The sequence below is a fragment of the Callorhinus ursinus genome, unplaced genomic scaffold, assembly GCF_003265705.2.
Source record: "Callorhinus ursinus isolate GAN/ISIS: 27379988/994484 unplaced genomic scaffold, GSC_fseal_2.0 scaffold193, whole genome shotgun sequence".
Lineage (NCBI taxonomy): Eukaryota > Metazoa > Chordata > Mammalia > Carnivora > Otariidae > Callorhinus > Callorhinus ursinus.
In genome coordinates this window covers 1-15,985 of record NW_027397255.1, presented here as the reverse complement: position 1 = coordinate 15,985, position 15,985 = coordinate 1, and the positions used below count along the sequence as shown (strand labels likewise).

General features: G+C 44.3%; 4 protein-coding genes across 5 annotated transcripts in view; all 4 read left to right on the top strand.

Annotated features, from left to right (window-relative positions):
• LOC112808940 (protocadherin gamma-A1-like) overlaps nucleotides 1-2,438 on the top strand; it is a 15,103-nt gene extending 12,665 nt beyond the window's left edge. The window contains exon 2 of the mRNA XM_025852216.2: nucleotides 2,421-2,438. Within this exon, the coding sequence (XP_025708001.1) occupies nucleotides 2,421-2,438 (18 nt within the window). The remainder of the gene's footprint in view (nucleotides 1-2,420) is intronic.
• Nucleotides 2,439-2,483: 45 nt separating this feature from the next.
• On the top strand, nucleotides 2,484-5,105 carry LOC112808962 (protocadherin gamma-A3-like). Its single transcript, XM_025852243.2, has one exon. The coding sequence runs from the start codon at nucleotides 2,632-2,634 to the stop codon at nucleotides 5,074-5,076; it is 2,445 nt and encodes an 814-aa protein (XP_025708028.1). The 5' UTR covers nucleotides 2,484-2,631; the 3' UTR covers nucleotides 5,077-5,105.
• Nucleotides 5,106-8,306: 3,201 nt separating this feature from the next.
• On the top strand, nucleotides 8,307-13,395 carry LOC112808941 (protocadherin gamma-B1). Of its 2 annotated transcripts, XM_073890452.1 has the most exons (2): nucleotides 8,307-10,891; nucleotides 13,189-13,395. In XM_073890452.1, the coding sequence occupies exons 1-2, from the start codon at nucleotides 8,477-8,479 to the stop codon at nucleotides 13,255-13,257; spliced, it is 2,484 nt and encodes an 827-aa protein (XP_073746553.1). In that variant the 5' UTR covers nucleotides 8,307-8,476; the 3' UTR covers nucleotides 13,258-13,395. The 2 variants fall into 2 exon arrangements, with proteins under 2 accessions (XP_073746553.1, XP_025708002.1); XM_025852217.2 differs by lacking the exon at nucleotides 13,189-13,395 and having other exon boundaries at nucleotides 8,307-13,181.
• Nucleotides 13,396-13,931: 536 nt separating this feature from the next.
• Nucleotides 13,932-15,980, top strand: LOC112808942 (protocadherin gamma-A4-like; the record flags this gene model as incomplete). The annotated part of the gene is made up of 1 exon (XM_073890453.1): nucleotides 13,932-15,980. A coding segment is annotated over exon 1 (2,031 nt), but the record flags the coding sequence as incomplete, so codon positions are not given.
• Between the last annotated feature and the right edge of the window lie 5 nt (nucleotides 15,981-15,985).

Here is a 15,985-nt window from a genome sequence, read left to right as displayed (position 1 = left end):
CAGGAGAGCTGTGAGAAAAAGGATTTTCTATCAGCACCGCAGTCTTTACTTGAAGATAAAGGAGAAACAATTTTTCAGGTAAATTCCCTTCACAATATACTTAGTAGCTATTGCTAAAATAAACATTTATTTACTTAGCTGCCTCCATTGTTTACCACATCTTTTCTATTTCTCGTATTTCCTTGTGAATATATCAATTCTTAGGAAATGAGTCCTGGTGAATTATTTCTCAATAGTTCTAAGTGTTCACACCCTGTAAGCGGAAGAGGGGCTAGAATCATTGTATCATGAGTATAAATCAGGAGTTAGTATCGGGTGAATATTATTTAGGTCATCAAAGAACATTCCTTTAGGAACTGGTATATCTGGTTTCTCATACTTTCTTTCCCACCCTTGGACAAATCATCTCGTCTACCTGGGTCAGTAATTCTTTCTGTCTTAAAAATATGAAGGTTGAGGGGCCCCTGGCTGGCTTAGTCAGTGAACCATGCGAGTCTTGATCTGGGGGTCATGAGTTTGAGCCCTATGTTGGGGGTAGAGTTTACTTTTTAAAAAATAAAATAAAAATATTTTTTAAAAATGAAAGTTGAATTTTATGTTTACTCAAATGCTTTAAAATTCATGGTTTTTGTTTTATATTTTAATCTATGAGTAATGAAATACTTTAGTTTCTTCTCACTCAATTTTAATATTTTTCCTTCAGTTTGGCAGTGAGGTTCTTCATTTTATTTGATTTGTATGACCTTCCCTATTTAAAAAAATGGAAATTTAGAAATAAATATGCTTCACTGTGTTTTAGGAAGGTATGTCATGGTATCTCAGCTTAGCTAAAAATCCTATTGACTTCTAAAGTAGTTGTTGCTTAACAACTACTACTTCAAAGTGATTGAATTATTGTTTGCTCTAAAATAAATGGATAGTGTAATAGTAAATATGTTTCTCTTTGATGTTTTTATTTTTTCATATCTGGAAACCACATTACTTCCAAACATTAAAAACAGTACATATCCTCAAGGGATTCAGAGACCATATCAAATAATTGTCCCTAAAAATGCTCCTTATACATTTCTCCTCGCAAAGATTCCTACCCATAGCAGTGTTAAAAATATTTCCAGTCCCTCACCTAACCTTAGTCTCCCTCACAACCACTGTCTTCCTTCCTCATTCCTTTTTCCAAGTTGGCTTTTAGTGTGTTTGTTATATATTTTTAATAATGAAGAAGAAAAACTACACTAATGTTCTATATAACTGGGATCATTTTAAATTTGGATTTGGAAGTAATCATATACTAACCGAGTCTTAGGTTTAATGGTATTATCATCTTTCAAGGTGCTGTGATTTTTTATTATATTTAAGGGTATTTGAGGAGAGCTGATCTAAGCCAATGTGTCTCTTGTGTTTTATTACTATTACATAATTCTCTAAGAGATAAAACTGAAATTTATTGTGGAATAATACATCATAACATCTTTACTTCTAGGTAATAAATAACGTATAAACTGAGAAAAATTAAAGACAGAGTTCCTTACAGTGTTTATACTACCTCTTCATAAGAATAAATGCCTTATGGATAAGTTTATAACTGTACATGCTTGAAATGACAAATATATTTCTATTTCTGTGCTTGGAGAGAAAAACAAATACAGAGAAAGCATTTCTGGAATACAAAACAAAAGTTTATCTCTACTAGTTTCAGTTTGGGTCTTTAAAGAACACCCTCACTCTAGATTTAGGCAAAGTGAACTACTTCCAGTATCCTGAAGTTCTTTGGTTTCTCTCTCACATCTAGACATTGCCATACTGTTCTCTCTCACATCCAGGCCTTTTCCCTGATCCACTCCTGTCATGTTTCTTGGGAGAGACTTTGCTAACCTCCAAGGCCAGGTTGGAGCCCCTCCCATCACCTTTGGCTTCTCCCATTATGGTAGCTTTCTCAATGCACTGGAATTCCTTGTTTGATTGTATCTTCATAGCTTGGGGGGGGAGTGGTTATGTTCATATCATTTACCTTAAATCCCCACATATCGTCTAACATCCAATTATATGTTTGTTTAATGAATGGGCTAAATTAAAATATTGAAACTAAGATGTCAGGCTATCAAGGACAAACTTCGATAAATATAATTATAAATATGGCTGATTTTTTTGTGGTTTTTAAATTTTGAACATTTCAAAACAGTAATTCCAGCATATTTAAAGCAATATTGGTGGTGTTAAGGTTAGAGCATGGCTTCCCAAGGAAGTTGAAGTTAACATACTTTAACATATAGCAATTCAACTGTGTGAAATAGACACCAGTCCCATTACCTCTGATAAAGACGATTTCAGGTGTTGGGAAACTTAAAAATTACTAACTTGGGTTTGTCTGAGAGGGTGCAGTAAACCATTAGGCCTCTGAGTGTCGCTGTTGACCATTCAAGGCTGAAAACGGAGCTTGAGCGCTAGTCCACCATTTCCTTGTCAGACTCCAGAAGATCCGAGGCTGCTACAAAACTCACTTTGTCAGTCAACCAGCTCTGTGACCCATAAATTAGGACCATAAAACGCTTAGTTCCTTGAGAAAAAATAAGATTTGAGTCCGTCGCGGGCAATTGGAACCGAATTCACAGAAAATAATTCACCAAAGAGGAAATGACAAAATATCTGAGATTCAAACACCGCAGGGGACTGACCCTGCTGTGCGTGCTTCTGGGGACGCTGTGCAAGACTGGATCCGGGCAGATCCACTACTCAGTGCAGGAGGAGCTGGACAAAGGCTCCTTTGTGGGCAACATCTCCAAGAACCTGGAACTTGAGCCCTGGGAGCTGGCGGAGCGTGGAGTCCGCATCGTCTCCAGAGGTAGGACACAGCTCTTTGCTTTGAACCTGCAAAGCGGCAGCTTGGTCACGGCAGGCAGGATAGACCGGGAGGAGCTCTGCGCTCAGAGCGCACTGTGTCTGGTAAAATTTAACATCCTGGTTGAAGACAAATTGAAAATTTTTGAAGTAGAAATAGAAATTAAAGACATTAATGATAATGCTCCTGATTTTCTAACAGAGGAATTGTTAATAAAAATTGGTGAACTAACGGCTCCTGGAACTCGATTTCCACTTAAGACTGCATTTGACCCAGATGTGGGCACGAACTCCCTTCAGAACTACCACCTCAGCCCCAATGACTACTTTTCCCTGGCTGTGAAGCATGTCTCTGATGGGGCCAAGTACCCAGAGCTGGTGCTGGAGAGGGCTCTGGACCGTGAGCAAAAGAAAGTTCACCAGCTTGTCCTCATTGCTTCTGATGGTGGAAACCCTGTCCACTCTGGCAACTTGTGCATCCAAGTGATAGTTCTGGATGCAAATGACAACCCACCAGTATTTACTCAAACTGAATATCAAGTAAGTGTTCCAGAGAACTTGCCAGTGGGTACCACGCTGCTCACGGTAAATGCCACTGACCCTGACGAAGGATTCAATGCTCAAGTGTCCTATATTCTAGATAAAATGCCTGGAAACGTCGCTCAGATGTTTGATCTCAATTCAGTGACTGGAGATATATCAATTTTAAAAAGTCTAGATTATGAGGATGCTACATTTTATGAAATTAAAATTGAAGCACAAGATGGACCTGGTCTCCTTTCAAGAGCTAAGATATTAGTCACAGTTCTGGATGTGAATGACAATGCCCCAGAAATTATAATCACTTCTCTTACTGGATCAGTCCCAGAAGAGGCTACTGCTGGAAGAGAGATTGCCCTTATCAATGTGCATGACCGGGATTCTGGGCAAAATGGGCAAGTCACAGTTTTTGTCCTGGGAAATATGCCATTTAATTTAGAAAAATCAATAGACCAATATTACCGCTTAATGACAGCCAGATCTCTAGACCGTGAACAGGTGTCTGAATATAACATCACTCTCAGAGCCATAGATGGAGGAAATCCCCCACTGTCCACGAGTACTCATATCACTCTGCATGTTGCAGACATCAATGACAACCCACCTGCCTTTAGTCAGTCCTCCTACTCTGCCTACATTCCTGAAAACAACCCCAGGGGAGCTTCCATCTTCTGTGTGACTGCCCAGGATCCCGACAGTATCCACAATGCCCACATCACTTATGCACTGACTGAGGATACTATCCAGGGAGCGCCTCTCTCCACCTATGTCTCCATCAATTCTGACACTGGTGTCCTGTATGCGCTCCGTTCCTTTGACTATGAGCAGGTTAGAGACCTACAGCTATTGGTGACAGCCAGTGACAGTGGGAACCCTCCACTCAGCAGCAATGTGTCATTGAGCATATTTGTGCTGGACCAGAATGACAATGCGCCGGAAATCCTGTACCCCGCCCTCCCCACCGACGGTTCTACCGGCGTGGAGCTGGCGCCCCGCTCCGCAGAGCCCGGCTACCTGGTCACCAAAGTGGTAGCGGTGGACAGAGACTCGGGCCAGAACGCCTGGCTGTCCTACCGCCTGCTCAAGGCGAGCGAGCCAGGGCTCTTCGCGGTGGGGCTGCACACGGGCGAGGTGCGCACGGCGCGGGCCCTGCTGGACAGAGACGCGCTCAAGCAGAGCCTGGTGGTGGCGGTGCAGGACCACGGCCAGCCCCCTCTCTCGGCCACCGTCACGCTCACCGTGGCCGTGGCCGACAGCATCCCAGCCGTCCTGGCCGATCTGGGCAGCATCAGGACCCCCGCCGACCCAGACGATTCGGACCTCACGCTGTATCTGGTGGTGGCGGTGGCGGCAGTCTCGTGCGTCTTCCTGGCCGTTGTCATCGTGCTGCTGGCGCTCAGGCTGAGGCGCTGGCACGCGTCGCGTCTGCTCCAGGCTTCCGGAGGCGGGCTGGTGGGCGTGCCGGCCTCGCACTTTGTGGGCGTGGACGGGGTGCGGGCTTTCCTGCAGACCTATTCCCACGAGGTCTCCCTGACCGCGGACTCGCGAAAGAGTCACGTGATCTTCCCCCAGCCCAACTACGCGGACACGCTCATCAGCCAGGAGAGCTGTGAGAAAAGTGAGTCCTTCCTGGTATCTCAAGATTTACTGCAAACGAAAGGAGACCCCAACCTACTTCAGGTAAGTTTATTTCTTTCTTGAAATACTATGAAGAACAATTATGCCAGTGTGACTAATATAAAGATTTAATGCACATTTATTTGAAAATAAAACAATGTGGTAGTCCTTAGTTCTGTTGCTTAAGTATCTGTTTCTTCTTCTGGGCCTATGGTAGAGCTGATCTTCCTGACCTGGTTATGACTGAATGGACCTAAGTAACCAGTTCTGGCCAATATATTGTAAATGGAAGTAATATGTGCCTCTCCCTGGAGGAAGCTCCTGTTGGCATTTTAAGAATTTCCAGATCTCTAAGTTATTTTTTGAAATTGTGACTGTTGCTTCTACCTGAGTGCTTGAATAACTATATCAAGAGAAGAGCTCTGTGGTTGTCATACATTGGTGTGTATACCTGTGATAAATACTTTTTTTTCATTTTAACTTCCTGTGATTTGAAATTTGTCACTCCAACCTACTTAGCTTATCCTGACTGATATAAATAAAAATATAAATATTAGGTATTTTAGGCTCCTGTAAAATGATGCTTGCTCTTTCCAAGCCAGGCCACACTCTTTTCATCTCAATGACAAAAACTGTTGAGTAAAAATATGTACAGCTTGGTCAAGTGGTTTTACCCGGACTGTATTCCCTACTGTGTATACCTAAAGTATGTGTGCGTGTATGTGTGCATTCATATTGATTTCAGCCTTTTGTCTGAAGGTGGGGAGGTCAATTGCCTAAAGTGATATGAGTCTTGGAGGGACATTTCTTGTCCTTTGAGAAGGATTTTAAAAAATGCAAGGAGATATGTCTCAGCCTCAGCAGGACATTTCCAGATCAGCTACTCCAACAATAAAATAGAGTCCTACAACTTTCTTGAGCCAGAAATTGTTGGCCCATTTTGTAATTTATGAAATTATTTTCACCCATGAAATCACCTCAGAGAGTCATCCAAAATGAGACCAAAATATATTTCATTAGATTTCAAATAAAGGAACATCTGTCTCCCTCAATATATTAGAAAGAGATATATTCAAGAGTGTGAGATGCAGGGCTTGAGCAAAATAACTGAGAGCAGGGACAGGTGTATTTTCACTCAAACATGCAAATACATCACAGAAAAAAGGCACATGATCTTCAAAATGTCTTCTTTAAGGAAAAATCTTTATGATGTGATAAAGTGATATTAGTATCACTTTCCTCATAATGAGAAAAATTACTAAATGGGTAGTACCAGGGGAATTTTAGATGCTCAAAGCGAATTTTCTAAGAATCTTGATAAAACAAAGCCTACATAAATGTTGTGAAAGTGTACAGAGTACAAAGGCAGTACAATTTCCATCTACTTGTATAGATAATGAAAGGTCTCAGACATTCCATTTCACTAAAAAGGATTTTCTTAAGGATGGGCAAGAATTCATTACAATAGAAAGGGGAACAGCAAAAGGAACAGAAAATATAAATTCATGAAGTAGGGAAAACAGTAAAAATCATGTCAGGAAAATAGATAATAGTCTGTTCTGACTGGAGTGTAATGTGGGTATGTATTATTCTACTTCAAAACAGTAGAATAAATCATTACATTGGTATCTAATTTGGTAGTGCATTTGAAATAAAGGTATTTGTTTTAGTTAGCCAAGATGAGTTCAAGATTACAGGGTAAGTTCCAAAATTGAGTATCTAAGGACTCTCAACACCTCTCCAAGATTTACCAGTGATCAAGTCAAATTCATTATACTTATTAATGGTATAAATCAGCTGGAGCTGAGTATTGGCATTATGGAGTATTGCATATACATTCATATAGTAAAAAGCACTGATTTCATAAAAATAAATATGGCATTCACAAGACTGAGCTGTATAAAAGCATGTGTACTAAATTGGTCGCTTTTTTAAAAGATTTTATTTATTTATTTATTTGACAGAGAGAGAGACAGCGAGAGAGGGAACACAAGCAGGGGGAGTGGGAGAGGGAGAAGAAGGCTTCCCGCAGAGCAGGGAAGCCTGATGCAGGACTCGATCCCAGGACCCTGGGATCATGACCAGAGCCAAAGGCAGACACTTAATGACCGAGCCATCCAGGCGCCCCTAAATTGGTCACTTTAACAAAATATCAGGCTGTGCTGTACTTAATGGGAAGATTTCCTATGCTTTTAAAAAGTGAGCAATACATTGTGCAAGACTGTTGAATCACAGATCTGTACTTCTGAAACAAATAACGCAACATATTTTAAGAAAAAAGGAAAAGAAGAAGATAACAGGAGAGGAAGAAAAGGGGAGTATGTCAGAGGGGGAGACGAACCATGAGAGATGATGGACTCTGAAAAACTGAGGGTTCTAGAGGGTAGGGGGGTGGGGGGATGGGTTAGCCTGGTGATGGGTATTGAGGAGGGCACGTTTTGCATGGTGCACTGGGTGTTATGAACAAACAATGAATCATGGAACACTGCATCAAAAACTAATGATGTAATATATGGTGATTAACATAACAATAAAAAAAATAAAAAAAAAACACTAAAAAAAAGTGAGCAATACATTAAAATAAGTCTAGGGTCTTGATTCACTCTTTTTTTGCAGACTGTATCTTTGGAAAGTATTACTGAATTGATAAAGTTTATGGAGAGAGTTAAAATACTATGTAAGGGAGGTTATGGATTTTACAAAAATGTAAAGATCATAGTTCACTAAAATGTGGATAAAAAGCCAGTAACTTATTTGGTTACATCCATACTAGCCATGCCAGTGTTCATAAATACAATGAAATAATTGAAGATATTTTTGCTCCCAAAACTGAAAAACTGGTTGTAAGCCTGGTGAAATTTTTTTTAAAGATTTTATTTATTTATTTGAGACAGAGAGAATGAGAGAGAGAGAGAGAGCACATGAGGGGGGTAGGGTCAGAGGGAGAAGCAGACTCCCTGCTGAGCAGGGATCCCGATGCGGGGCTTGATGCAGGGACTCCAGGATCATGACCTGAGCCGAAGGCGGTTGCTTAACCAACTGAGCCACCCAGGCGCCCGACTAGTGAAATTTTTTAATGCAAAAAAGAATGTAAAATGATAGCAACGCTTATGAAATGATAAAAAGTAGAACATATCAAATTTAGAGGGAAAATATGAATACTTGGTTTTTCCAACAATTAGACAAGGTACGTATAGATTCAAGAGCTTACACATTGAGGGTAAATGGCTGGACAATATGCAGTTCTCCCAGACAACCTCCGGGCGCCGCTGTTGACCAAAGGGAAGAAAGGTTCTCAGTTCTGCCGGAGAGTTGGGCAGTGTTTTCCAGCTTTGACCTGCGCACATCAGAACGCAGAGGCGGCGCCTGTGCACCCACCAACTCAAATCCTACCCTCAAATCACAAAAATCCAGGTGCTGGCACTGATTTTTTTTAAACATCTCAGAGACATCCTGAAAAGAAGCTTCCCAGGAAGTTCAGAAAATGCAAAGAAGCTCGAGAAAAGCTGAACCGATGAAAATTCAGGTACTGTTTCTCTTCCTGCTGTCTTTGTTGTGGGGGGCTATCTCCCAGCAGATCCAATACGCTATTCCGGAGGAGCTGGCCAGGGGCTTGCGGGTGGGGAACCTCGCCAAGGACCTGAAGCTCAGTGTCCAGGAGTTGTCAGCTCGAAAACTGCGGGTTAGTTCAGAGAATTTCTTCAGTGTGAGTGCAGAGAGTGGGGATTTGTTAGTGAACGGTAGGATAGATCGAGAGGAAATTTGTGGGAGGAAATCTGAGTGTGCACTAGAATTTGAAATGGTTGCTGAAAATCCAATGAATGTTTTCCACGTGATTGTTGCAATCCAAGATATTAATGACAATGCACCACGTTTCACTGCAAAAGGCATTGACTTGGAAATCTGCGAGTCAGCCTTACCAGGTGTAAAATTCCCTCTGGATTCTGCACAAGATGCAGATGTAGAAAGTAACTCACTGAAGATATACACTATCAGCTCCAATGAACACTTCTCTGTGACAACGAAGGAAAGTCCTGATGGAAGTAAATACCCAGAATTACTGCTGGAAAAACCTCTGGACAGAGAACAGCAGAGCTCCCACCAGTTAATCCTGACCGCCATGGACGGTGGAGACCCTCCACTAAGCAGCACCACCCAGATCCGGATTCAGGTCACCGATGCCAATGATAACGCTCCAGTGTTCAGCCAGGAAACATACAGAGTTAGCCTCCAAGAAAATGTGCCCTTGGGGACCTCTGTGCTCCAAGTGATGGCCACCGACCAGGACGAGGGTGTTAATGCAGAGATCACCTATGCCTTCCTCAGTGCCCCAACAAGCACCAGCCTCCTCTTCAATCTCAATCCAAATACTGGTGACATTACAACCAATGGTACATTGGACTTTGAAAAGACAAGTAGATATATGTTGGTTGTAGAAGCCAGGGATGGAGGGGTGCACACGGCTCACTGTAATGTTCAGATTGAAATTGTTGATGAGAATGACAATGCCCCAGAGATCACATTGATGTCCTATTCTAACCAGATTCCCGAGGACTCAGACCTTGGAACCGTAATAGCCCTCTTTAAAGTGAGAGACCAGGACTCTGGGCAAAATGGTCTGGTGACATGCTATATTCAGGAAGACATTCCTTTCAAATTAGAATCCACCTCCAAGAATTATTACAAGCTGGTGATTGACAGTGCCCTAGATAGGGAGCAGATGGCGGAGTACAATGTCACCATCACAGCCACTGACAAGGGCAAGCCCTCCCTATTCTCCAGTACAAGCGTCACCCTACACATCAGCGATATCAATGACAACGCGCCAGTTTTCCACCAGGCCTCCTACGTGGTCCACGTGGCCGAGAACAATCCTCCAGGTGCCTCTATTGCCCAAGTCAGCGCCTCGGACCCGGATCTGGGACCCAACGGCCGCGTCTCCTATTCCATCGTGAACAGCGACCTGGAGCCACGCGCCCTGGCGTCCTACGTGTCCGTGAGCGCGCAGAGCGGGGTGGTGTTCGCGCAGCGCGCCTTCGACCACGAGCAGCTGCGCGCCTTCGAGCTGACCCTGCAGGCCCGCGACCAGGGCTCGCCCGCGCTCAGCGCCAACGTGAGCCTGCGCGTGTTGGTGGGCGACCGCAACGACAACGCGCCCCGGGTGCTGTACCCGGCGCTGGGGCCCGACGGCTCGGCGCTCTTCGACACGGTGCCGCGCGCCGCGCAGCCCGGCTACCTGGTCACCAAGGTGGTGGCGGTGGACGCCGACTCGGGACACAATGCCTGGCTGTCGTACCACGTGCTGCAGGCCAGCGAGCCGGGACTCTTCAGCCTGGGGCTGCGCACGGGCGAGGTGCGCACGGCGCGCGCTTTGGGCGACAGGGACGCGGCCCGCCAGCGCCTGCTGGTCGCTGTGCGGGATGGGGGACAGCCGCCCCTCTCGGCCACAGCCACGCTGCTCCTGGTATTCGCCGACAGCCTACAAGAAGTGCTGCCAGATGTCAGCGACCGCCCGGCACCCTCTGACCCCCAGGCTGAGCTGCAGTTTTACCTGGTTGTGGTTTTGGCCTCGGTCTCGGTGCTCTTCCTCCTCGCGGTGATTCTGGCCCTTGCTCTGCGCCTGCGCCGCTCCTCCCACCGCGCTGCCTGGACCTGCTTTCGCCGGAATCTCAGTTCCAAGTCCGGACCTGGGGTTCTCCCCAGTTACAGTGAAGGGACTTTGCCTTATTCCTATAATCTGTGCGTGGCCTCACGATTAGCTAAAACAGAGTTTACTTTTTCCAACCTGAAACCAGAAATGGCTCCTCCTCGGGATCTCCTTTGTGACAATCCTTCTATGGATGTATGTGTCAGCAATGAAGACCCCCAAATCGTTTATGATTCGTCTTTTGCCTCTCACGTGAGTTTCTGCAAACCTGCTTTTATTCTCAGTCGTGCATAATTATTTTTTATTGTTCATTTTTCTAGTGATGGTAGAAGAGGTGTATTGGATGGGTGGAGATTGGTGTCTTGATTGCTCAGTAGTCTTGGTAGTTACCAAACTAATACCTCTCAATCTGTACTGTTGACGATTTTGTATGATAAGAAATTATTGCTAAAGAGAGCTTGTTCTTGGGGCGCCTGGGTGGCTCAGTCGTTAAGCATCTGCCTTCGGCTCAGGTCATGATCCCAGGGTCCTGGGATTGAGCCCTCCATCGGGCTCCCTGTTTCGAGGGAAGCCTGCTTCTCCCTTTCCCACTCCCCCTGCTTGTGTTCCCTCTCTAGCTGTGTCTCTCTCTGTCAAATAAATAAATAAAATCTTTTAAAAAAGAGAGGGAGAGCTTGTTTTTGGATGCCGCTACCTTTAGTAATAACACTGCCTTTCTTAGTTGACGTGTGATACTATTTTTTCAAGCTTTATTCTTAATATATGTGCTGCCAAAGGGAGCACTTCAAGCTTTCTTCTTTATAAATGTACTGACAGTTCTTTCTGCTTAAGTTAATGTTCATCTTCATCAAATATAGTTTTTTATCTTTTTGCTGCCATGTGTATTTTTAATTGAGCCTTCAATAATTAAGTCTCTTAGCACTTCTTTGCCTTATCACATGTATCAAAGACTGATTTGGATCGCTAACATTGGGTCAATTTTATTTGCACTCTATAATCTCATTCAAAAATAACTTTCTGGGCACCTGGCTGGCTCCGTCGGTAGAGCATGTGAGTCTTGATCTCCAGGTTGTGGGTTTGAACCCCACATTGGATGTAGAGATACTTAACAATAGGATCTTTAGGGGCACCTGGGTGGCTTAGTCGATTAAGCGTCTGCCTTCTGCTCGGGTCGTGATCCCAGAGTCCTGGAGCCCTGCATCGGACTGTCTGCTAGGTAGGGAGGCTGCTTCTCCCTCTGCCTGCTGCTCCCCCTGCTTGTGCTCTTTCTCTCTGTCAAATAAATTTAAAAAAATCTTTATAAAAATAAGATCTATTTTTAAACAAATAATCTTAACCATTCTTAAATAATTTTTTATACTCTTTCTACTTTTTGACTGTTATAATAAGGAATGTAATGAAACTTTTTAAAAAGATTTTGTTTATTTATTTGACTGAGAGAGGGAACACAAGCAGGGGGAGTGGGAGAGGGAGAAGCAGGCTTCCCGTGGAGCAGGGAGCCCGATGCGGGGCTCGATCCCAGGACCCTGGGACCATGACCTGAGCCAAAGGCAGACACCCAATGACTGAGCCACCCAGAAACTTTTTGTATATAAAGCCTCTTCTGTGTTTTGTTTTTTTTTTAGTATAGGTTTCTGAGAAGTGAGTCAAAGTTTTTCAAAACATCTCATTTTACCTCCCAATCCCCAGCAATTTGTGACTCCTTTGAGGATTGTGAAAATTACCTTTGCTCTCCAAAGTCTGATGATTTTACTATTCTGAATAAATAATGGACTTTCTTGTCTGATTAAAACTTATGAGTAACTTCTAGAAGCTAATTATTATGTGAGGAATCATCTAAAGAACTGGCTACTTGCTGTTTCATATTAAATTTTCTAAGGTTAGTTAATTACTCCAAGTATTCATGTATAAGAAAACTGAAACATGCAGTGATAATATATATACAAGTCCTAAAAATTTTCCTTTTAGTGGTTATTTCTAAAATCAAACCTAAAGTAAATGTACAAATGACAGTAAAATAATACCTTCTGAATGTGTCCTTATGTGAAAAAAGATACTGAATATTGTCTGCTTTTTACAGACAAAGCTTCAGTTTAACTTTTCTATCTTCTTTATTATTTATTTTTAATATCAGAGTTACCCATTGTTTTAGGACTTTGCAGTTGTACTAGTAATGCACTCATTAAACATTGAAAAACTGTTTGAGTGTCTACTCTATGAAAGGTGCTGCTCTAAAGTTTGAGGACACACTGTGAACATGATAGTCACAAACGTAGCCTGTGACCTTAAATCTTGTGTATACAAAATTAATGAACAAATTAGCTTCCCAAACCTATTACCATATTTGCCAAAGCCATTTGCACCCGGGTAAGACTAGCTCTTGAACAGTAGATGTTTCTTACAAGAGAATTGAAAAGTTACCCCAGATTCTAAAGGGTCAACCCACATGAGGGAATTTGTTTCTGCATAGGTAAGGACCTAGAGCTCAGACCTCCTACTTCCCTGACCTGACACTGTTTTTTCATCTATCTATTCTTTCATTCGTCAAGTTCGTCCTTGTTTCTGGGGAGGATAAATGTGTCCCTCACACAATGCACTGCACTGAAAATGGACTATGAAAATAAATAATGGAAAAACTTAAAAAGAGAAAAAATCTTAGGAAAAAAATCATATTTTCTTTGAAAATAAATTACTTTGGAAGATTTATTGTACAGTAAGCTTTGGATCATGCCTGGATTTTCACTGCAAATAAAACAATAGGAGCTAGAATTTTATTCTTTTTTAAAAAAAAGATTTTATTTATTTATTTGACAGACACGGTGAGAGAGGGAACACAAGCAGGGGGAGTGGGAGAGGGAGAAGCAGGCTTCCTGCGGAGCAGGGAGACCGATGTGGGGCTCGATCCCAGGACCCTGAGATCATGACCTGAGCCGAAGGAAGACGCTTAACGACTGAGCCACCCAGGCGCCCCTAGAATTTTATTCTTTTGGGAAAAATAGGTTATGGAAAAGAAATGGTGTAAACAGGTAGTGCTTTTCTTCACCAAGAATAGATTGCAGTAACAGGTTAGGACTCTGAGTGTCGCTGTTCACCAATCGGGGAAACAGATAACCAGGAATTTAATCTGAACCACAAGATCTCTGCATCCCAAAGCACTAGCCCTGTGGTTTTAGGAAAGCTTAAGACTGGACCCCAGAACTCCAACGTTCAACGGTGAAAGCACAAAATCTTGGACCCCGAAGATCCTGGGGCTTCTCTGGTCTCCACTGAGGGAACACCTAAGCGGAAGCTATTCTGCCGCGGGGCGGTAATGGCGGCTTCTTCTTATCGCCCAGAATGCAGCCGGCTGGTCGGGATCTGCGTTCTCCTGGGGGCCCTGTGGAAAATCCAGGCCGAACAGATTCGCTACTCAGTGCCTGAGGAGCTGGAGAAAGGCTCTTATGTGGGCAATATCGCCAAGGACCTGGGATTGGAGCCCCGGGAACTGTCAGAGCGCGGAGTCCGCATCATCTCCAGAGGTAGGACGCAGCTCTTTGCTCTGAACCCGCGAAGCGGCAGCTTGGTCACCGCGGGTAAGATAGACCGGGAAGAGCTCTGTGACAGATCTCCAAAGTGTGTAGTAAGCCTGGAGATTCTTCTGGAGGACAAAGTGAAGATTTTTGGAGTGGAAGTGGAAATTATCGATGTTAATGATAACGCGCCCAGCTTTGGGACAGAGCAAAGGGAAATAAAAGTTGCTGAAAATGAAAGTCCTGGGACAAGATTTCCTCTTCCTGAAGCTTTTGATCCAGATGTTGGGGTAAACTCCCTGCAGGGTTACCAGCTCAGCTCCAATGTTCACTTCTCCCTAGACGTGCAAAGCGGAGCAGATGGCATTAAGTACCCTGAGCTGGTGCTGGAGCTTGCCCTAGACCGAGAAGAAGAGGCAGTTCACCACCTCCTTCTCACCGCCTTTGATGGAGGTGACCTGCCTCACTCTGGCACCGTCAAGATTCATGTAACACTTGTGGATACCAATGACAATGCTCCCGTATTCACTCAGCCAGAGTACCATGTGAAGGTTCCAGAGAACGTGCCAGTGGGGTACCGCCTACTTACTGTAAAAGCCACTGATCCAGATGAAGGTGCCAATGGAGAAGTAACCTATTCTTTCCGCAAAGTGAGAGATAAAATGTCCCAACTATTCCAGTTGAATTCTTTGACTGGGGACATAACAATACTGGGGGATCTAGATTATGAAGACTCTGGATTCTATGATATAGATGTAGAAGCCCATGATGGTCCTGGTCTCCGAGCCAGAAGTAAGGTACTGGTGACAGTTCTGGATGTAAATGACAATGCTCCAGAAGTCACTGTTACATCTCTCACCAGCTCTATCCAAGAAACTTCTTCCCCAGGTACAGTAATTGCACTTTTCAATGTGCATGACAGTGATTCAGGAGAGAATGGCCTTGTCACATGTTCCATTCTAGGTAATCTGCCATTCACACTTGAAAAGACCTATGGAAATTATCATCGACTGTTGACACACAGAACGCTGGATAGGGAAGAAGTTTCAGAATATAACATCACAGTAACTGCCACTGATCATGGAACACCACCACTGTCTACAGAAACTCATATCTCACTGCAGGTGGCAGACATCAATGACAACCCACCTGCTTTCCCTCATGCTTCCTACTCTGCCTACATTCCCGAAAACAATGCCAGAGGAGCCTCCATTTTATCTATATTTGCCCAGGATCCTGACAGCACCGAGAATGCCAGAGTCACATACTCCTTGGCTGAGGACACACTCCATGGAAAGCCTCTTTCTTCCTATGTTTCCATCAACTCTGATACTGGTGTCCTGTATGCACTGTGCTCCTTTGACTTTGAGCAGGTTAGAGACCTGGAACTATTAGTGACAGCCAGCGACAGCGGGGACCCTCCACTCAGCAGCAATGTGTCTGTCAGCATATTCGTGCTGGACCAGAATGACAACGTGCCAGAGATCCTGTACCCCACCATCCCCACGGATGGCTCCACAGGTGTGGAGCTGGCACCCCGCTCCGCAGAGCCCGGCTACCTTGTCACTAAGGTGGTGGCGGTGGACAGAGACTCGGGCCAGAACGCCTGGCTGTCCTACCACCTGCTCAAGGCGAGCGAGCCAGGGCTCTTCGCGGTGGGGCTGCACACGGGCGAGGTGCGCACGGCGCGGGCCCTGCTGGACAGAGACGCGCTCAAGCAGAGCCTGGTGGTGGCGGTGCAGGACCACGGCCAGCCCCCTCTCTCGGCCACCGTCACGCTCACCGTGGCCGTGGCCAACAACATCCCGGACATCCTGGCGGACCTGGGCAGTCTCGA

Coding starts and splice junctions, on each gene's coding strand:
- LOC112808962 (XM_025852243.2), top strand. CDS start 2,632: ATGACAAAATATCTGAGATTCAAACACCGCAGGGGACTGACCCTGCTG.
- LOC112808941 (XM_073890452.1), top strand. CDS start 8,477: ATGCAAAGAAGCTCGAGAAAAGCTGAACCGATGAAAATTCAGGTACTG. Junction 10,892..13,188: donor ATTCGTCTTTTGCCTCTCAC/GTGAGTTTCTGC, acceptor TCATTCGTCAAG/TTCGTCCTTGTTTCTGGGGA.